This window comes from Primulina tabacum, chromosome 2 (assembly GCF_025594145.1).
Source record: "Primulina tabacum isolate GXHZ01 chromosome 2, ASM2559414v2, whole genome shotgun sequence".
NCBI classification, from domain to species: Eukaryota; Viridiplantae; Streptophyta; class Magnoliopsida; order Lamiales; family Gesneriaceae; genus Primulina; species Primulina tabacum.
This window is the reverse complement of record NC_134551.1, coordinates 9,564,520-9,586,111: the sequence shown is the minus strand read 5'-3', so window position 1 is coordinate 9,586,111 and position 21,592 is coordinate 9,564,520. Positions and strand designations below refer to the sequence as shown.

Genomic DNA, 21,592 nt, shown 5'->3' with positions numbered 1-21,592 from the left:
AAAAATATGAAAAACGAATTTTAAAGATCAAAATCAGTTTCAAATTTTCTTTCAAGAACAACCATGTTATGATCGGTTTGATGGGTCAAAGTGTTTAGAAGAGATGTTAAATAAACACTTAGTGATTTTTGGCTTTTTTCAAAAATTTAAATCAGTTTGGTGATAAAATGAATTCAAGAATCTTGTTGTCAATATCAGTCAGTTATTGCAGAAATAAACTAACTGATAGATTGAATACTCAAGGAGTAAATGAATGAAACACTGAACACAACAATTCTATGGATGTTCGAAGACTTTCACTAAAAGACTTTGATTGATTACAAAAACTGTAATAACCCACTTCAGTTTGGACTTAAGCACTGCCAAACTGAAACTCTTAGTTTCTAACAACTTATCAGTACACAGGCTGATTATCTTTCATAGCACAACTGATCTCAAAAGATCGAATACAATAGTGTAATGTGCTAATGTTTTTGCTCAAATAATAGCTCGACTGCTATGAATATGACTTTGAGATGTGAGTCTTTTGTCTGTGTTAATATTGTAACTGATCTTGAGTAACTGGATCTTTCAAGTGTTCTATCTTTCAGAAATTCTCAATCAATCTTCTTACCAAACTCCTCATCTATTTATAGGCTTTGTTTCCAATGGTAACATCGAATGCATTAATTAATACATATCCGTTGATTCGTCTTTTCTGAGTGTGTCAACATTCTTCCGACAATAGTACGATGTTGAAATCTGTTGTGCGACACTCCTTCTGTTAGTTTCAGTATGCTTAGTATGACTTGTCGATGCAAAGCTGTTTCAACTGATGACTGTCGAACTGATCATGAGTTCGACTATTTGACTGATCAGTTAAACTGACTTAAACGTTCAGGTCAGTTCTAACTAATAGTTCAGTTGACTTTACTGAATCGATTAACTTCTTTTCAGTTCGATTTCATCCAATCATTTATCTCATTAATCTTCAATTCAGATGAACTCTTTCATCTTATATGATCAGTTATATGTAATTCAGTTTAGCTTGATCAGTTCTACATGTATCAATTCTTTATTTGTCAAACTCTGAAATCTTTGATTCTAACAATTTCTCTCTTTTTGGTGTTTGACAAAACTTAGACTTCGTGAACTGATATAACTGATATTATATAAAATAATATTTTATTGAAATGTACAGATTCGTAAAATAGAAGCTGAGATTGACTGAATTGCTAAGCTGTTGAGCTGCTAGTCTGTTAAACTGATAAAAGAGACTGTACATCAATTCTTAGCTTTCTTATCAGCTGGTCTTTGATCAGTTGGATGTTCAGTTCTTTTCTTTGAAGGTCCACCTTGTCCTTGACTTTGTTCTTGACTACTTTGATCATTTTCCCCCTTTTTATCAACACCCCTGACATGAGAGAGAAGACGTAGTTCTAAACTTACTTGAGATACTGCATAAAGCATTTATTATTGCATTAAGTATATTATCTTGGATAGAATTGTATGCACAAAGTCAATTCTGTTGATGAGCATGTCCTGGGTTTGGAACAAAGCAGGAACCGTGACTCTATCCTTCTTCGATTGATCAACAGCAAGAAACAAAGCAATTATGTTTTGGTGATCTTTTTGGGATCTTTCATTGTATGTTCTTTGATGGAATCAAATCTCAGAGTGTGCATCAGTTGAGTATATTTGACTTCCGAAACTGTAGACATAAGGTTGTGCAAACTGGACTGGATTTCTTCAATAATAATATCAGTTGCAATTGGTATTTCAGGAGATAAGGCTTCAGTTATTGCTAGTGCATTGCCTTTGCCCTTCTCACTAAAAGTCACAATTGCTAGGTCTTCAATTCTAGCAGCACTAGGATTGTCCAATTTAGTAGCAACTTCTTCAACTGCATCCTTTTGTTGATTAGAGGCTGGGAGATGGGGCAAAGAAGTAGTTGAACAGGACGGTGCATCAGTGGGTTTCTTCATGTCCAGTAATTTCTTCTGAGATGCTTCAGTTATGTAAAAGGAGTCAGGAATTACCACTACTAATGGTCTTGTAACTGACTTGGCAGTTTCTTCATAAATTATTTATTCAGTTTGCAACTGAACTGCTTCATATTTTTGTTCAGTCCGAACTACTGACTGAATTTCTTCTTCAATTGTTTTTGCCATATCCTCGAAGGCTACATATTCTGAGGAGTTGGATTCTCCACCCTGCTCCTCTGGTTGAACATGTTCTAACTCCAATCAGTAGTAACTGATCTTGATTTCATTGGATGACAATGAATTGACGAGTTCTTGTGTGAATCTTGAAAATACTTTAAGAAATGGTGACATTTATGATATTAATACAAAATATACGTTTTCAGAACTACAAGTTTTGCAAGTAATGTTATCAAGTGAATCGTATGAAACAAATAAACAATGTCTTCCATAAAAAAATTAGAGTTTTTTTAAAAACAATAGATATGTTTCCAAATATGATGATGGCTTATAGGACATTATTGACAATACTCATGAGTTTTGCATATGTTGAAAGAGGTTTTTCAAAACGAAATTTAATAAAATCATACTTACGAACCACTATGACTTAAGATAGTCTAAATGGATTAGAAATTTTATACATTGAAAAGAATATTTTGGAGAAACATTGAATATGATGTTGCTATTGATCATTTTACCTCTAAAAGTGTATCAAGAAGACATTTTATTTGAGTTACCTCGATAGGTGTATATATTCTATAATGAATGATGTAAAGTTTGGGATGGAATACAAATTATTGATCCGAAAATCAAATTGAAACATAATTTATAATTCACTCGAGATCTTTACACAACAAGAACCGACTCTGAAACTATTTGCATATGGAGTAGGTCTTTTGTGAGACGGTCTCACGAATCTTTATCTATGAGACGGGTCAACCCTACCGATATTCACAATAAAAAGTAATGATCTTAGCATAAAAAGTAATATTTTTTCATGGATGATCTAAATAAGAGATCCGTCTCACAAAATATGACCCGTGATTTTGTCCTATTTTGATTTTCTAGGATTTTGTCCTATTTTGATTAACTTAATTTTGAATTTTTCCGTTTCATTTAAAAAAATGAAAATAATAAAAAATTAGAAATATGATAATCACATTTTAAAATAAGATTAAACCCCTAAAAAAATATTTTATGTCATATTTGGATAAAAATTTGTACATGAGATGTATAGATTCCTTTTGTACCATTAGCATGTTATATATGGCAACTTTGTGTACAAATTTAAATATTTGATCGATATATTCATTTTTCCGAAAACAATTATGCAAATATTCGATAAGATCATGAAGTAAATATTTAATAACTCCATTTTTATTTATTTCCTTTTCACAATGCTTAATTATGGGATTTTTAATTTTTTATTTCTTTCCCATAAATTGAAATTTTATTAGTATATCATCATCATGTATAAAAAAAATTCAAATAAATTTAAAAATAATCATCATCATCTCCATTAAAAAAATTAATAAACAAAATAATTTATTGGTCAAAGATTTCTATTACATTCAAATTTATTATTTTATTAGAATAACATATTACAACTTGACCAAAACACATTTCGGATGTAATTTTTAATATTTTTAATAATTATTTATATTAACTAAAAAAAATTTAATATTCTACAATTTTGATTTCAAATTGCTATAAAATTTGAATGCATTTTAATTAATTTTATTTATGTGCATTTTAATTAATTTTATTTATGTGATAATACAATTTTAATTATTGTTATATTTTATAGACCCCACAAAATTGAAGGAAGATTGCCGTAATTTGCATTTATATATTCGATTCCTTATTCCGCTGATTCCTTCTCTCGGATTGGTGGGAGAGAGAACCCCAACGCAGAATTTCTCCCTCCCAACGCTGCGGTGGAGGAGATTATTTTTGGATTTGTTGTTCGAGGATGAATATGACTTCTCTAGAGGCTGACGGGATTTCTGTCGTTACGGAGCCACCGCCGGTCTATGTTGCCATGGTGGACCCGTTTCTCGTTGAAGCTCTTCAGAATCCTCGTCATCGTCTGACTAGTAAGTTTGTTTTCTTGTTTCGATGATTTTGTTTGTTTGAAGTTCAATTTTTTTTTTTTTTTTGGTATTCGCTCTTGTTTTGCTTGCGTTAATTTGTCCATGGTGTCGTGCTTGAGGTGGATTTATGCTCTTCGTGTCTGGAGAAGTTGGAAGTTATTGAGGTAGATCTAGTGGGGTTTTGGGTATTTGGATTAGGGTGTGATTTTGTTTTGTTTTATTGGTTGTGTGGACTTTGGGAATTTTGGGTGCTTAGCTGATTTAGATCTGGGTCGGGAAAAGATGAACTGTGCACTGTACGTTGCAGAGAAAGTGTCCAACATGCTGTTGAACTAATTTTTATTGCTTGCAGTTTTGTTGGTTATATCCTGAATTGCGGGAGATAATTTTTTATGGGTGTTGTTTTACTGGTACTTGCTACAATTGTGATTTGCATCTTTGTAGAAGTTCTCTGGATTACATGACTTGCACATTTTTTATTTATTATAAAAGAATGAATTGCTTGTGAATATTATGATTGACATCATATGTTGAATTTGACTTCTTGAGTTACTTCTTTTCAGTAACTATTTGGTTTGTTAAAATTTGATGGATCGATTATTTTTCTCAAATGGACAAGTACAGCCTTCCTATATCAATTAGAGGAATAATATAACTGATTGACCTTTCTTCTTCTGATGGTTTCTTAGTTGATGAGAACCTGGAGGCAGTTAAGGCCAATAGTTGTGAACAATGCAAAGTTAATTTGTTAAAATACCCGGGAAAAAGTTGCCTAGCAATTTATCCTATATCGATAAATAGAAGGGAATCAGAAACTTGATGTTGCATGGATAATAGTTCATTTGATCAATGTTTAATTTTTTTGTTTACTTTGCATATAAGCAAGGCAGTATGTTCAGTAGTAAAACATACCAGGTTCAATTCATTTATATTATTTAACTTCCTCTTTTAAGTTTGTTGTTATTGTTAAATACATAGTTTCAATGCATTCATACTTCAGTGGCCTAATAGAGGCAGAGCATCGTAAATCCGATTACCATTAACAAGTCTTCATGGGCCTGCCCTCAAGATATCGGAATTCAATCATGTTTTTCAACTTCTAGTTTTCCTTTCAAAAATCTTAGAATATTTTTATTTCCAAATATCATAATAGTTTGAAAACGATAGTCAGAAACGATATTTAGAATTGGCAGTTGGCCAACTGTAAAACTTTATGGAAAAATACTACTTTATTTCATTCTCGTAATTATGTTTTTTTGTGTTTTTGTTTTTGCCTGTATTGCTTTCCTTATATATTGAGTTACTGACTGTATAGGATAACTGCTTAGATATTTTTCAATATCTTTTTTCCACTTATATATGATGTAAATTATGTCTGGATTATTTTAGTCCCCAATAATGTGTACCTTTGAAGTTTGTTACATATACTTATTTTCATGGTGCACTTGTGTCGGGGTCGGGGTTGGTGTGTGCAAAATTATCTATGTGACTGGTGAGATTTGAACATGATATCATTGTTTTAACTTTTAAGATATTTGAATAATTTCTGTTCACATTGTGAAAATTTATTTATTTTTCCTTTCTGTTTATTATTTGGGTAAAGTTTTCTTTTTCTTTAATAATATTTTTTGGATAAAGTTGATATATTTTCTTTTGTAACTATTTATCAGTTCTACGGATGGAACTCGATGTGCAGAAGTTCTTTCAGAATTCTGATCTACAGATGTTTGTCTTTCCACACTTCCCTACTTCATACCTTCGTCTTGCAGCTCATCGTGTTGCTCAACATTATGGCTTGCAGACCATGATTCAGGATAATGTTGTAGATGGCCAGGGAAGTGGAATTTTGGTTATAAAGAAACCAGACAGCAAGTTCCCTGCCATCTGTTTGTCAGATGTTCCAGCAAAAGAGGCAGAAAATGACAAATCTGATCAAATCAAAATAGTTATAAGGCCTAGAGCTTCTAGAGGTTCCTCAGGTGACGCCAATGAACAGGGGGCTAAACGTAGTTCAGTAAGAACTGTGGAAGAAAGGAAGGAGGAGTATGACAGAGCACGGGCTCGTATTTTCCATAGTTCTAGTGGTTCTGAGTCAGAAGATGCGTTAACTCAAGTTGCTTCTGATGTGATGAATTTGACTCTAGATGAGAATGAGGTTTCAAGGAACCTGGATGTGGATGGTGACAAGAGCATCTGGAGCAGGGATACCGGTAGTTCCTTAAGAGTAGCCATTTTTAGGGACAGGGAAAAAGATCGCACTGACCCTGATTACGATCGCAGTTATGGAAGGTAGTATGAACTTGCATTTCACTTCACACAATTTTTGCTATTTGAATTATTAGGCTGATGTTGGAGGTACCCTTATAGGCTTATAGTATTGAAATATAAGCTTCAAAAGTCATACCAATGTACTTAATAAATGGACAAGACCGATTAACCTTACTTTTGTAGATGCTTTAGCCGAACCTCCCAATTCTAATGCCCATGGATCAACATGGATAATGTTTTGCTTGCAATTTGTACGAAAACCAATCTGAGATTTTCTGTTTTCTGATTTGATGCAGATATGTTAAAAGCACTCCCAACACTCAAAATTTCAGCTTAGCACCTTGTAATTTGCAGAAATTCCAGCCTCCATTTGTCCAGTATGATTCTGTTTTCCCCCAGTTGCATCAAATGCCAGCACCTCAGGCTTCTCTTAACTACAGTAGCCCAGTGATGAGTTCTTACTGTGCCGCGGGAGTGAATCAGACTCCTAGGGATGCTTTATATATGCAATGGCAGCAAACCCAATCCATGATGTATGCACATTCGTATAACCAAATGAGACGCACTCTTTTTCAGGTAAACACCACGATCTAAATTCATCAAACTAGTTTGGATACCTTTTGAATTCAACAAATTTGAATTCCCCCTTCTATTGTTTGTTATAAATCGGTATAATGGATTTCAAATCATCGTCAAATATGGTCGTTCTAAATTATTAATCAAATCCAAACCACGGCATCCAAACACAACCCCAAATCATTTTTGGTATACTTGTACTTTTTATGTATCTTAGCATTTTTAATGCTGCTGTATCTAGTATTTCTCTCTTTTCACGGAACCATCACAATTTTACATGACTAATGCAGTGCCATCACAAGCAGTTAATTCATCTGTATATGTATAATATTTGTTGTAGGCTCCCTTCTGTCAGCAGCCACTGAGTTTTGATTACTCCCAGAATCATTGATGAGGGTCGGAATATTTGGTGGGAGAATGTCTGTATTGATAGGTATCCTTGTTAGGTGAAGTGTTGGCAGACAAACTTGGAGTTGTGATTTTGTATCTTTTTACTATTTTTGATTTGATGAAAATACTTTTTGTTAGAACAACAAATTTATGATGATGATTTTTTTTTTTTTGCTATGTTATATTATAATTGTCACTGGGGTCGGCTGTATTTTATTGATTATCGAGTGAGGTAAACATATTTTCGAAAAAATTTCAAAAACTACTTCAAAATCATAAGTCATTTTTCTGTTTAATGAAAACTAGTGGAGTGAAAGTGCTCGCACTCCCCGAGATATAGGTGGGTTGACAATTGAAACAATTCATTAATTTATCAAATTCTGAGTCTATTGATAAGTGAGTATTTATTTATTTATTCCACAATTTTAAATTTCTGGTTTTTTTCATTAATTTGTCAGAGAATCAGGATTTTAGTGAGGGAAACACATGGCTTGTTAGTTTGAAGTTTGAACCCGGTTTATGTATTGGTTTTTTTTTTTTTTTTTTTTAATGATGTTCATGTATTGTTAGATACAAGTATAAACCATAATTGCACACGAGCCCTTCTCTAAGAATCCAGTGAGTGATTAGGTAATGGGATTTGTTTGGATAAATAAAAAGATCCTTCCCAGAATCGTGCTGGTGGAGTAGGTAGTTGGTTCACTTATTATTTAATTCAGATACAACGTTTTTTCCCCATAAATTCGATATGAACCAAATAAAAATAATATTTGATTGCTCGGGACATGGCATGCTTCGCCAAATTCATCGTTTCAATGATTTATGAACATTATTATGCGCATACTAAATGATAACTTAATAGAGTCTGGAGAATATAAAATTAAATCGAGACATATACATGCACACATTGCATAACAATGCCTACTTTTTCTCCAAACTCATGAGTGGAAAGTGTGTGCATGAGATTGAACACCAAACCAATGGAATCATTAAATCCATCAATAGAACAATGTTTCACAAAGCAAAAATGACAAAAATAATCAAAACCGAATCAATTTTTTGTACCTGATCCGAATAATAAAAACCTTTCAATGTAACTCGAGAATCCCTTGTAAGAACAACAACTTGAACAGAAGGATATATGGATTAGAAGCTCGGGGGGAGCAACAGAGTTTACACTATGCACGCACTGATTCTAATGGATAAACTGCTGTCCACATGAACATCAGAAAGAATAATGGAAGTAGTAAATCATTTTAACAAACATTGAATGCCAATAAACACGAATCTACAACATCAAGAACACCTAAAAAAGACAAAGAAACATTAGATAGTCATCCGAAAGACTGGATTTCACAATGTCAAGGACCTTATATCGCTTGTGAACTGCATAATCCCCCTTGAAAAGTCATCAACTACCGAAACTCAATCATCGCCGGTTGGAAACAAAGTAAGAACTTTCCTCCCATTCGTGGTGCCAGCCGGTTCCATATCCTCCGCATATGCTAGAGGCATCGCAGAACCACTCATTCTCTGAACTTGCTGCTGTGATTGCCTCAAAAATGGATGATCAAATTGCCCGTTTGGTGGCGAGTGACCGAATGGCCTGAACTGCTTTTGCAACTGCTGTTGGTGCCCTGGCCCTGCCGCCACTACCGCCATGGGGTGGTGATGCTGCATTGCTGCACCAACCGGTACAAATGGCAAGAAATGCTCCGGATTCCCCCTGCCGGGGTTCAAAAACTGAGCTGGCACGGGGGAGCTCGCAAATAAGTGGTCCATGGCCGGATCCATGCCGGAACCAGACAGCCCCGCCGGACTGTTATTCCCTATGCCGCTGCCATTTCCACCATTGGAAATACCTTGCATTCGCTTCAAATATAGCCTGTATTTCTGCAAATGGCTCGCTACGTTCTCTCTAGTTAGCCCATCAACACTCATGAGCTGCATTATAGTCTTTGGAACAGCATTCTTGATCCCTAAATGGGCAACCGCATCTACAAATCTCTTGTGCAGTTGCGGAGTCCAAACGAGGCGCGGCCGCTTGAGGGTTCTTGCGGGTTCGTCAGACCCGGCGGCCCCACCTGATCCGCCTGCGGCGCCACTCAACTCCGGCGAGTCAAATTCAGCTGACGAATGGGCAGTTGACTGCGGCGGAGGAGGAGCCGGCGTGTGGTGGTTGTGAAGGTTTTGAAGTGGATTCGAAATGTTGAAAGCAATCGCTAGATCAGGAGTAATAAGGGATTGGTTTAAGGGCATCAATTCCTCGGGTGAGGGCAATTCATCTTCCCATTTCGAAAACCAGTTGGATTCTTCTTCCCTCATTTCCTTTCCTTTTGTGCCTCACTTCTTGGATTCACTGCCGCACAAATCTTTTCTTGAAAATAGAAAGATTTTTCAGCACAGAAATTTACAATACAAAAAACAAGAACAAAACCCCTTGTTCTTCAGAAATTCAAGATCCAGTACCCCGAAAACCAAGAAAATGATAGCCAAAATCACAAGGAAAAAATAACCAAAAAAAACTTCACTTTTCGGAGAGTAAGAGACAAAGATAGAGATAAAAAGAAGACAGATTCAACTTTTGAGGGTGGTGAAATCTCGAGCATAGATCAAATTATCATGATATTAAACCCAAAAAAAAAAAGTTTTGAGAAATGGGGGTTTCATTTTTCACCTTTGAATCCTCTGCAGACATTAATTTGAGAGAGAAAGAGCAGTGGGGGAGGGGTGATCGAGGTGGATCATGTCTTCTTGTTTCCAGCTTTTGTTTATGTTTACTGTTGCAGATGCTTTTCTTCTGATTTTTTTTGTGTGGAAATTGTACTATCTGGTTTTTGTTTTATTTTGTTTTACATACAATTGTGTGTATGTATATATATATATATAATATTTAGGGGCTTTATTTATTTATTTATTTATTTATTTTTTCAAAAATCTTGAGAGTTAGTGCCACCATAGTGGAAAGGGGATTTATTTTTATTACATCATATTGTAATTTTTATATTAAAACGTAGAAATTGGGTGGGCTAATTTGGTTTTTTAGAGGTTTCTGAAAACAGATGAAAATTAATTTTGAAATTCAATGAAAATAAACATGAAAGATACGTGAAAATTAAATTGGGACCCAAAAATGTAATGATATTTTTGTAGAAATTAAGGATGTCAATTATTGCTTAGGTTGACGAGAAATTTGAATTCTTCTAAACTACGTCTGAATTTCATTTTGCTTCAATATGTAAATTTGGGAAAGATAAGTGGCAAGAAAAAGAATTCAATTCACGTTATGATATCAAGAATTAGACTTCAAAAAAAAAAAAAAAAAGAGAGTTGCCATTTGAGGAGGGTCTTAGAAATTGGAGCAAATATAGCCAAAAAAAAAAAAAGAAAGAGAAAAGAAATGGAGCAATGATACGGCGAGTGTTATGCACGCTCCAATTATCTGTGTCTGAGTGAGAGTTCTGCCTTTATGACATTTATTTGTACAGAAGATGAGGTTTGTATTTCGTTGGTTTGGAATTTTAAAATTCCAAAGTGGGGAAAAAAGAGAAAAGTGTGAAGAAATTTCTCATTAAAGTTCCATTCACATATATATATATATATATATATATATATATAATTTCAAGTTTTTTTGGTCCAACGTATGAAACACCTTTTTAAAAAATTAAATATTTGATTTCCACAAAAACTCTATATGTAAATATGTCTACTGAATAATAAATCATAACTCTGATTTTTTTTCCCACTATAGAGGTGTTTTATATAATGGAATGGTTAGAAAGAACATATCAAAAATGTTTTTAAAATAAAAAAATAACATTAATTTTCTAAAAACTAATAGTTGAATGCACAATAAAAATATTATAAAAAAATTGCTCACTGAATTTTAGGACTGAATTTTTTTAAAAAAAGCTCAAGCAAAAATATATTTAATAAGATTAGAACCCGCAAAACCCGTTTAAAGGAAAAAGGCTGAGAATCTTTTTATGTTTAAAGCGATGCATCTTTCTTCAATCTTTTTGGTCACATGATAATATGTGGTAAATTGGATATGAACCGCATCTTTATCTGGAAATGCTTAAAAAGAGAAGTTTTTACAAAATATTTCATAATTTTTCTAAATTAAAATCAAGTTTCACGCATCTTCAAATTATCCACTGAAATATCAAAGTCGATATTTATTTATTACCTTTCAAAAAAAAAAAAAAAATCGCTATGTATTAACTTAGAGATTTTTAACTGTTAATTTAAGAATACAGAAATTTAGCTCATTCATATTTATAAAAAGGGGGTTTAACCCGTTTAGCATAAAATACACCAGATCCGTATAGAATAACCCAAGCAATATATCTACTCAAATTCTATAAAAAATTTGACCAAAAGAATATTTCAGTTCTTCATTGACAAATATATATATATATATATATATATATATATATGTGTGTGTGTGTGTGTATATATATATATATATATGTAACTAACAGAGTGAACATAGATATACATCTCTACCTACGTTAAACATGAGAGTGGACAAAATCACAAAAGAAAAAATATGTAATAATAGGGGTAAGGGCAATGAAATGCAGAGCTGCGAGTATGGGTTCATCCACACTTCTTCATCTGTCACCGTCACTACTCGATTAGATGCCAACTTACAACGATCCGAGGTAATGACATGAATCCAAATGGCTTTGATGTAAAGCTAGTGACTCGGCATTTGAAAGGTTCCTCTGTTATGGCTGTATTGGCTAGGCCAAATAAAATGGTTCTTTGGCAGTTCTAGTCATATTCGCGCCTGGTCCATTCCATATTCTGATCTTTTCTTTTATAAGAGAACTATTGCAGCCAACATCAAACAAGAGAATGCCAGATGTACTGGCATTAGGAAGAACCTCGTTGCAGTAGAAGCACCGGGAGCCGACAAAGGAAAAGCACAGCAGATCTTATTTTGGTCCTGATCACAAAATTTACGCCCGTGGTCTCAAATTTAGATTCCACAACATCTTAATGACAAAAAATAAAAGATAACGACAAAACACAGCATTTAGATCATATACTCATCAATATGGAACTACCGTAAAAAATACCGAGTTTCAAAAGGAGTATTCACTTTTACTTTATCACATAATTCCTTTTCCATGGGACTAAAGATGCTTTTCCCAGTTTTTAAAGTAACGGTTCACCATTGAAAGAGACTAAAAGATTCTGAAGAAAAAAGATAATAGCAGCAATAAGTCAAAGACTTCAGGTGAAAGTAAAACAAAGTACAATATCAAGTTCAGGAACTTTTAAGGGCATGCGAGAGACCTTACAAAACATCCAAAAGGCTAAAGAGGTGAAAAACAGCATGTACAATATCTAAAATTCACATTTCAATCCCTTTTTCTTCGCCTATCGACATGGGAAAATTTAGAGATATAGCTCGCATATGACCATGATTTTGATATATCACTATCGTTTGTAGAACGAGAAAGTTACGAAAACTAACTTGGTGTCTTCGTGTGACCACTATAAAATTACAAAAATAACTCCTATTTAAGTTAGCCTAAAATTTGAATGGCTATAAATCTTATTCTCGTAATAAAACCAGTACTCAAAAAACTTCCATGTATGACGGTTTTTTCAATTAATGGACAAAAGAGTTTTTAATAAGCACATAATCATATAGGATTAAATAAATATTTTAAGAAAATAATTAAAGATACTTGTGCATGACGGCCAGTACATATCATATGTGAATGTCCATTACATGTTTGAAGGTTACTTTACACAATAATAATAATAATAATAATAATAAAAGGTCATAAATTAAAAAAATGACCAAGAAAATGCAATAATGGTCATGAAAAATCCCATTCATCGTGTATTCAAATAACAGTGAGTCGAGAGCCCATTCTCATATCAGATCTGAACATGGCTGAACTAGTCACCTTTTCCATGTTGCTTTTAACAAGGTAATGATGGCAACGAGCTAAGGCATAAAGAAGAGGGGATGATGTCATGGAGAGCTTGAAAATGCAAACAAAATATTATTTCAAATGCCCACAACTTCATTGAGGATTTTCTAGCGTTAAGGGTCAACAAAGGTCGAATTTACTGTAACAGGCCAGTCATTTTTGAGGTGGCTCAAAATTAGAGATAGTGGCATGAATAAGTGGAAATTATATCACCGTTTTTTCACAAACTTGACCATTTAATTGGATACCAAGCATTTACTAAAATCATGCCATACTATGACAAAATGTAAAACACATTCTTAAAATGTGACAAGAGAAAGAGACAGCATACCCAAAAGGCCTTGGACTTTGTTTACTTGAAATAGGTTCACATATAGAATTATCTTCCTTAGATGTCGCATGAACGAGTCTCTGAAACCTCAATGATAATTTTGAATACATGTGCACATCAGATGGCTGCACTTGGTTAATTCCAGCTTTTAAGTGCTCCATTGTAATTTCTGATGCCAATAGGTTCTCCTGACAACAACACAACTATTAGCAACTATTGAATAAGAAAAGTTAATTAAAAGCCATGTACTGCCTACTTCAATAGCTGTCATTGCTGCTTCACGGCAGATAAGAGAAATATCAGCGCCTGTACATCCCTCTGTGAGAAGAGAGAGCTCACTGATGCATACATCAGAACTACATGGCATTCGGCGCAAATGGACTCGAAATATATCTTCACGATCCTTTTTATTCGGTGGTCCCACGAACAGCAGTCGATCAAAGCGTCCTAAAAGTTTGATAGCTATGTGGGCACTCGAATTTTGGGAAAAAATAAAACAGTATAGAAGAATTCATGGTAATCAGACACAACCAGGACACATCACAGTTTACCTGGTCTCAGAAGAGCTGGGTCAATCTTATCTGGCCGATTTGTAGCAGCAATGACAGTGACACTACCTCTTTGTTGCAAACCTAGCAGTAAAATGTTGACTGATATAGAGATTTGTAACATAGTATGCCAACAAATTACTTTTAGATAGCTATGCAAACTCCATTTTCATAGAAGTTATCACTTATCAGCATTTGGGAACTAATTGAAGTATGTCACATTACATGTTTCAAAAATAAGAATCGTAACAATAATTATTGAAAGATAATAGATGACAGACTCGACAAAAGATATCCAAGTAAATGATGATTTTCTAAGAGAATTTGTGAAACTGTTACCATCTAACTCAACAAGTAGTTGACTCATAACTCGATCACCAACCGAAACTCCATCGCTTTCTTTTCCACGAATTATAGCAAGACCATCAATTTCATCGAAAAATATAATTGAAGGAGCATTTGCCCTTGCCTTCGCAAATAGCGACCGTACAGCCTTCTCAGATTCACCAACCCATTTGCTAAAAAGTTCAGGGCCCTTCACTGCAAGAAAATTCAACCCTGCTTCAGAAGCTACTGCACGAGCCAAAAGAGTTTTGCTGCATCCTGGAGGACCAAATAGCAAAATTCCTGTAGGGGGACGGGTTCCAATGCGCTTAAAAGCGTCCTTGTGCTTTTGAGGCCACTCCACAGCTTCCATTAATTGCATCTTAACCCCCATCTGGCCACCAACATCTTCCCAGGAAACCTTGGGAACTTCAAGAACCACCTGTTAATAGCAAGCAAATGCAAAAAAGAAGTGATGTTGATTTTGATACTTCTGGTCATGAACTACTGTATTTTCTCTATAATATTGTTTTTTTTTTTATGAATTCAACAAGCTAATATTCCATATGCTCGGCGAAGTCCAAGACTTCAATGAAGCAATCACATAATCTTAATAAAACATAAAGAAAACATTGACTATAGCGCCTCAAGATACTTTATCTAGATAGCGACATACAAATTTAGGCTATGCCGGTCTTAAAAAAAAATAATAAAATTAGGCTATGCAGGTTGAACACGGGCAAACCCAAAATTTTCTCCTTGGGAGGCTAAATTTAAGTGAAAAAAGAAAATTATTAATAAAAAACCGACAAGTCAAAGTACAGGTTATAATATGTTTATCCTTTATTCTCTTAAATTACGTATCTTTTAATTTATTTGCACTCTTTTGCTTTTTGAATACTAATCTTGGAAATAATGATACAAATTTTTAATATATCACCATCCTAAATTTGATAATGCAAAATTAAATATTTTCTAAATTTAACAGACAACATTAAACTATATTTTAATAACTAAAATTTGTTTTGAAAAACAATTGCGTTAAAATTCGAAGGGTAAATGAACAATAATATTATTTTCATGATGTGGGGTATAATTTGTTTATTTAATTTAATAAAACACTTAATTATAGATTTAATTTATACTTATAATATGATATCCTATCCACCACACTACATAATGTCCAACCCTATTTAAATTTTCATAAGTAGATCAATGCAAAACAAAAATTGGATAGCACAAACATACACTGATACCCTATGTCAGGCTTTCCCTAAAAAGCTCGGACGCCTAAACCCAAATATCACGTCACCTACTTCTTAGAGTACAACACAAATGCAAAAAATCAAACAGAAAAGGAACTGCAAGGGATTAGATAGACAGATATTTACTGGAAGAAAATGGAGATTTAACTGTCAGCCTGACATCTAAGACAAATTTCTGAACCTTATGACAAAGAATATCATCATATCAAGAATGAATATATGTTATTGCAACAGAAAAAATAGGCAATAAGCTCACCTTGAGTATGAGAGTAAAACAGATGACATGTACTTACCTCTCTCATAGCACTTGGTCTTATTCTATCTCTAGCCTTCTCAAAGTCCTCGGAAGTAACTTTTAAGTCACCCTTTGGAGCGCAAACCCCAGTTGTTCCAATTCCATCCATAAAGTCTGATGAGCTTTCTATTTCTGAATCATGGGAAAAAGAAGCCTCCAAATTACTATTAATAGAATCTCCCAAAACTCGACAAATATCCATATCACTGCTCAAGCAAACAATATCCAAGCGACTAGACGTTGAACTAACTGAACCATTGGCAGCAGTTGAAATTTTGAAATGTGGTTCTCCAATGCCAACATTCAAATTAACAAATTGTCGAAGGCAAACCAATGCTGCTTCATTGCAAAGAGCAGCTAAATCAGCACCAACAAAACCATGTGTGGCCATTGCAAGAGTTAGAACATCCTTGTCAGAAAGTGAATGCTGCATTTCCCTAAGAAGTGTGAGCAATATTTCATAACGTTGTTGAGGAGAAGGAACCCCTGTGTATATTTTAATGAAACAGCAACAAATTTGAATCAGGTTACTTAGGATCAGTCAGTTCTAACTAAATCTAAAGATGAAAATCAATACCAACGTAAGTGCACCGTGACAAAATGTTACTACCTCCATCCCAAATATACAAAATGCAATTCCATTTTCGATCGTTCCACTCATATAGTCAAGTTTCTACATTTAGTATTGTTTCTTCTTATTTTTACTAATATACCCCTGTTAATTAAGTATTGAAAAAATGTGCAACCATTACTATGAATTAAATAGAGATAACATAAGAAATTTGTTCGTAATTTTTTTCTACTAAAGATATTCTTAATTTGTGTGAAAAAACAAACAAGTTTATATATTTGAGACGAATACAGTATTAATCTGTGTGACTATTCACATAATGAGAATGGAAAAAAATTCAATGAGTATACGTTCTAGTCTATTCTAGCTAAAGCATTCTTTTCATTTGTCTTAAAAAAAGACAAGTGTTACAATGAAATCATACAGAAATAATGTCCACGAGTAATTTGATTTCTTGCTGCCATGGCCTTGAAGCCAGAGCATTATTTTCATTTGTCTTAGAAGAATATGGAAAGAAATGGAAAAAATCACATTGTAATTATATCCCAATGAAAGGATGTCCATAAAATGCCAATGTATTTATGCTACGTAAAATCCTTTTCCTTTATCAACTGAAACCATGTAAACACTCTCTTCTATTACTTGTTTCCACATTTCTCATCCTTAAGAGAAAAAATTTGGCAAAAAACATATATAGTATGACTTTCAAAAGCATCACCTAGGAAACACAATTACAGTTGGTTAATACAGGAGTCAAGCATAAGAAATCCTGCAACTAGAAACATCTAAAACGCGCAAACAGGCCTCCAAAGTTTTTGTGTCAGATTAACTGGAGTAGCTCAAGGGGAAGACAGTTAGTTTCATAGAAATCACTGAGAAGTGTCTTATCAACATATTAAACAAAAACAGATTTGAAAAAAAATCAACAAACCAATTTCAATTTCTCGGTCAAGCCTTCCGGGTCTCCTGAGCGCAGGCTCAATGCTATCAGGCCGGTTTGTTGCAGCAACAACTAGTATCCCATCAGTTCTACTCATCCCATCCATCAGATTTAAGAGAGTAGCAACCATTCTTTGAGAAACCTGGTCTCCTCCATCTTTGCGTGCAGGTGCAATTGCATCCAATTCATCTATGAAAATCTGCATCCCAAAATGTTAAAATACTTCCGGTCTTCCACTAAGGAATAATGAAATTGTATTTGTCCAAAATATAGTCTTTTTTCGGTAATAGTGTGTAAAATTATGGAAAATATTATTATTTTATGTATTCTGAGAATGCACACCTGTACATACGCAACAAAGAGTATGCTATCCGTACGAATCAGGAATTGATGATATTCTCCTACCAAACTTAAAATATTAGACTATCCTATTGAATCAGATCAAAACACTATCAAAGAACTGAATAACAACTGATTTGATCCTAATCTACATAGTAAAGCATTAAACTGCAATCCAATGGTCAAAATAGTTAAGTGTACATGCAATAGAGTATTGCCCTTGCATTGTGGTACAAGTTTCACCTTCCTAGTAATAAATCAACTACATGTGTCAATTCAGCCCATATTCAGCAACATATTTACAACGGTTCCAATTTGGTCCAAACATGAGATTCCTGAACAAAATTTCAAAAACTAAAACATAATAATTAATAGCTACCTCGAAGAACTATAGAAAACAAACCCAGTAAACGATTTATACAAATATGTATAGGTAAAATAGTATAACATTCTCTGGTGTAAAATGGCCTCGTATACTTGGTGAATTTTGTATAATCCAACTACCTTGAATAACATTTCTCAACTTATCTTTACCAGTTGGACATTAGTTGTAAAGAACTAAAAGGATCCAAAACCAAAATTTATCTACTTTTGTATATAAGAAAAAATATAGAAAGCGATTTACCATGGCGGGCACAGCAAGGCTGGCTTTTTTAAACACTTCATCCAATGCTTGTTCGCTTTCTCCTTGGTATTGACTAATAATTTCAGGTCCACTGACTAAAAATAAGTTAACACCTACATCATTAGCACATACTCGAGCCAAAGTAGTCTTTCCTGTTCCTGGTGGGCCATGAAGAAGCACTCCCTTTGTGGAACGTAGACCCAAGCTAAAAAGTAAAAGCAATCACCACATGTATAGTTGAAAAAGAAAGATGTAATAACTTTCTCTACAATGTCAAACTTTATTGCATCTAGTCTAGTAGTAAATATGTATTAACTTGTAGCAATAGATAAATGCAAATATGATGCTATAACTGATGCCCCACCTAATATGATGCTATAACTGATGCCCCACCTTGGTCAATACGCTAATACTCCTTATGGACATCCAATACCCAGCACACGTTGCTGACAAGGAGGATGATGTCATTCGACAAGTTTCAAAATACATAATGAGCAACACTTTTGCTTGAACACAAACAAGGAGCTCCTACACAAAAATTTGCTTATTGTTATGTTAGCACAGCTTCTCCTTGCTGTTCTCCATCGCATTTAGTACGTGTAAAGCATACATGACTTTAAATATAGAGTTGGACATCACTGAGTTTTATAAAACATATATTAATATGATGGTATGGTGAAAGGACCTCGGATTTAGGGGAAATAATGATACACTGCAATCAAGGAGGTGCAGGGTCCATAAGACAAACCCAACATGCAGAGCAGCATAAAACAAAAAGAATTCCCCTTTGTGTGTTGTACAACTATCAAAATCAAGTCCAACCAACTCAAGGACAAAAGAATCAGGTTAGATTGTTATCGAAGTCAAAATATATACCTTGCTACCGAACCCTTCACAGCTGATGAAACTATAATATCCTTCAGAACGGAAAATTCTTTGGAAAGGCCTCCCAAATTTGAAACGCTGACTCCCATACTCTCTATGTTACTTCCATGTCTAACTTCAGGATGCATCAGAGAGCTTGTTACTGAAGTTTCAACCATAGAATTTCTTGGTAATAGCAAGTGCACTTTTGTTCCCCGATCTACAGAAAAAGCACACACCATGCCTTTGCTTAAGTCTGGAGCTCCAGTGGCAGGACCATTATTTCTATTATTCAGATTCTGACCAACTGAAGACAATCTTTCAGAACCTATCACCCGGAATACACATTTCCTTGAAAGTATTGGGACTATCACAAAATTACCACGGAGTAAACTTCGTGAAGATAACCATGAGGTAGTGCAAGTTTCTAAAAGTTTCCTAGAAGAATCATCCTCCAAAACTTCCTTCACATCAAAAATGTCAATAGATTCATGAGACATATAAGCTGTCTTTGATGCTAACTTTTTATAGCCTGACATATGAGGTTGCATTGAGCAGGGAGAGATCACTTTAGGCAATGAAACAGATGGTGTCTTTGGAGATGAAATTTTGTCATTTTCAACGGACCCAAGTTCAACTTCCATGGATAAGTCATAGTGAGATGATGTGACACTCTCCAACTGAAATTTACCCTTCAAACATACCGGAGATAGATATAACTCTTTGCAGCCATCAGATGACAAACAAACATCTGAAAGGCCAGATGGCTTACCGATTCCATTTTCAGTCAACTGCTGAAACTCCACAGGACAAACAAAAACAGTCCTACCAGAATCTGGACAACCCAGTGTACATAAAAGGCTTGAAGATAAGTGTATTTCATTCTTTAGAACCTGTCCACAAATTAAACGTTGATATTCAACAAAAGAAATCGAATAAAGTCGCAAATAGCAGCATGAGATGAATGTTTCTGATGACAGCAATCAGATAATCAGCACAAAGAATTCATGACAAACTAAAGCCTAAACTTTCACATTCAATCCACCATCATAACTTTTATATAAAATTACAGAAATGCTGTGCGACAGAAATATAGAGAATATCCAACACCCAATAATTATGACCAACCTTAGAAGAAGGAAATACAGTTGCCAGGGCAAAAAACCTTCCTGCTTCATCAGAAATATTATCTTCGAAGTGGAACCCAAAATGCGTAGCACATTCATATGATATGTCGGTCAATGAAAATCCACCCGGAACTTTGTCCAGAGAAGGCAAGGAAACCTGCCGATAAAATGGGAAAATCAACCAAACAAGGAAAATATTGCGAAGGAACATTCTAAAATTCCAATCGCTACAACTAAAATAATAGATTCGACAAATGAAACAAAACAGATGATTGATGTAACTGAAAAACCAAAATGATCCAACTCCTTAGAAGCAAATTATCGAATACGCACTGCATGTGCATGAAACTCGTACTTCGAATACTCAAGACAGAACAAAAAACAAGCAGAATAAAAAAAAAAGATAAGTACATCGGAAGTAAAACAGGGTAAAGGTTTACCAAATTATTAAGAAACAATTTGTTCAAATGAAAAAGATGAAAAGAACAATAAAAAAAATTACCGAAACAACAGATCCAGGGGGAATGGACCTAGAAATCATAGCCGATTCCGGAAGCCAAAGCTTACACCCTCTGGAATCGGAAACGTTTCCTTCCACAATTCTGCCGATGAACGCCGATTTAGCAATGAAAGCTGGGAACTTTGCGGAAGCTTCATCAAGGGATGACGAGAAATCTTCGTCGAACGGTGACGAATTGGAAGAAGACAAAGCTGATGGTGAAGGTGAAGATGCTTTAGAATTTTTCTTCTTGGAAAGCATGTTGAATTTACAGTGAACAGCCAAGAATTTGGGGCAAGCTTTTAAACCCTACTTGGGGTTTAGTATTTATACGTTTAATGGAATTTGCAGTAAATTACAAATTTCATGACAAAAAAATTCAAGTATAGTTTGTCTAAACGATATATGAACTTCAAAAAAAAAAATTAACTATATATGAACTCTTTATCTTTAGAATAACTCACTCCTAAAAAAGAGTTCGTATCAAATTCAGTTTATCTATAGTGTTCTTTATCAATATTATTATCTCACTCGTACAATGTACGAAGATTTATTATATATAATTTATTATTAGAATTAGTAACTATGAGTGTTTGAAAAATTTTTAAAATACAAATCA

General features: G+C 34.2%; 3 protein-coding genes across 6 annotated transcripts; 1 reads left to right on the top strand and 2 right to left on the bottom strand.

Annotated features, from left to right (window-relative positions):
* The first annotated feature begins 3,818 nt into the window (after positions 1-3,818).
* Positions 3,819-7,470, top strand: LOC142529970 (uncharacterized). The gene is made up of 4 exons (XM_075635706.1): positions 3,819-4,057; positions 5,725-6,343; positions 6,619-6,898; positions 7,239-7,470. Exons 1-4 carry the CDS (start codon positions 3,934-3,936, stop codon positions 7,287-7,289), a joined length of 1,074 nt encoding a protein of 357 aa, XP_075491821.1. The 5' UTR covers positions 3,819-3,933; the 3' UTR covers positions 7,290-7,470.
* Positions 7,471-8,413: 943 nt separating this feature from the next.
* On the bottom strand, positions 8,414-10,126 carry LOC142529954 (transcription factor MYBC1-like). 2 transcript variants are annotated; one of them, XM_075635696.1, is made up of 2 exons: positions 9,966-10,126; positions 8,414-9,665 (listed from the first exon to the last, which is right to left on the bottom strand). In XM_075635696.1, exon 2 carries the CDS (start codon positions 9,611-9,613, stop codon positions 8,714-8,716), a length of 900 nt encoding a protein of 299 aa, XP_075491811.1. In that variant the 5' UTR covers positions 9,614-9,665; positions 9,966-10,126; the 3' UTR covers positions 8,414-8,713. The 2 variants fall into 2 exon arrangements, with proteins under 2 accessions (XP_075491811.1, XP_075491804.1); XM_075635689.1 differs by having other exon boundaries at positions 8,414-9,660.
* A 1,598-nt stretch (positions 10,127-11,724) lies between these two features.
* Positions 11,725-21,299, bottom strand: LOC142529937 (calmodulin-interacting protein 111). Of its 3 annotated transcripts, XM_075635663.1 has the most exons (11): positions 20,977-21,298; positions 20,476-20,631; positions 19,360-20,240; positions 18,484-18,688; positions 17,511-17,718; positions 16,007-16,494; positions 14,464-14,890; positions 14,128-14,208; positions 13,833-14,023; positions 13,577-13,764; positions 11,725-12,242 (listed from the first exon to the last, which is right to left on the bottom strand). In XM_075635663.1, exons 1-11 carry the CDS (start codon positions 21,232-21,234, stop codon positions 12,170-12,172), a joined length of 3,156 nt encoding a protein of 1,051 aa, XP_075491778.1. In that variant the 5' UTR covers positions 21,235-21,298; the 3' UTR covers positions 11,725-12,169. The 3 variants fall into 3 exon arrangements, with proteins under 3 accessions (XP_075491778.1, XP_075491794.1, XP_075491784.1); XM_075635679.1 differs by lacking the exons at positions 20,476-20,631; positions 20,977-21,298 and having other exon boundaries at positions 19,360-20,039; positions 20,120-20,242; XM_075635669.1 differs by lacking the exons at positions 11,725-12,242; positions 13,577-13,764 and having other exon boundaries at positions 14,594-14,890; positions 20,977-21,299.
* Between the last annotated feature and the right edge of the window lie 293 nt (positions 21,300-21,592).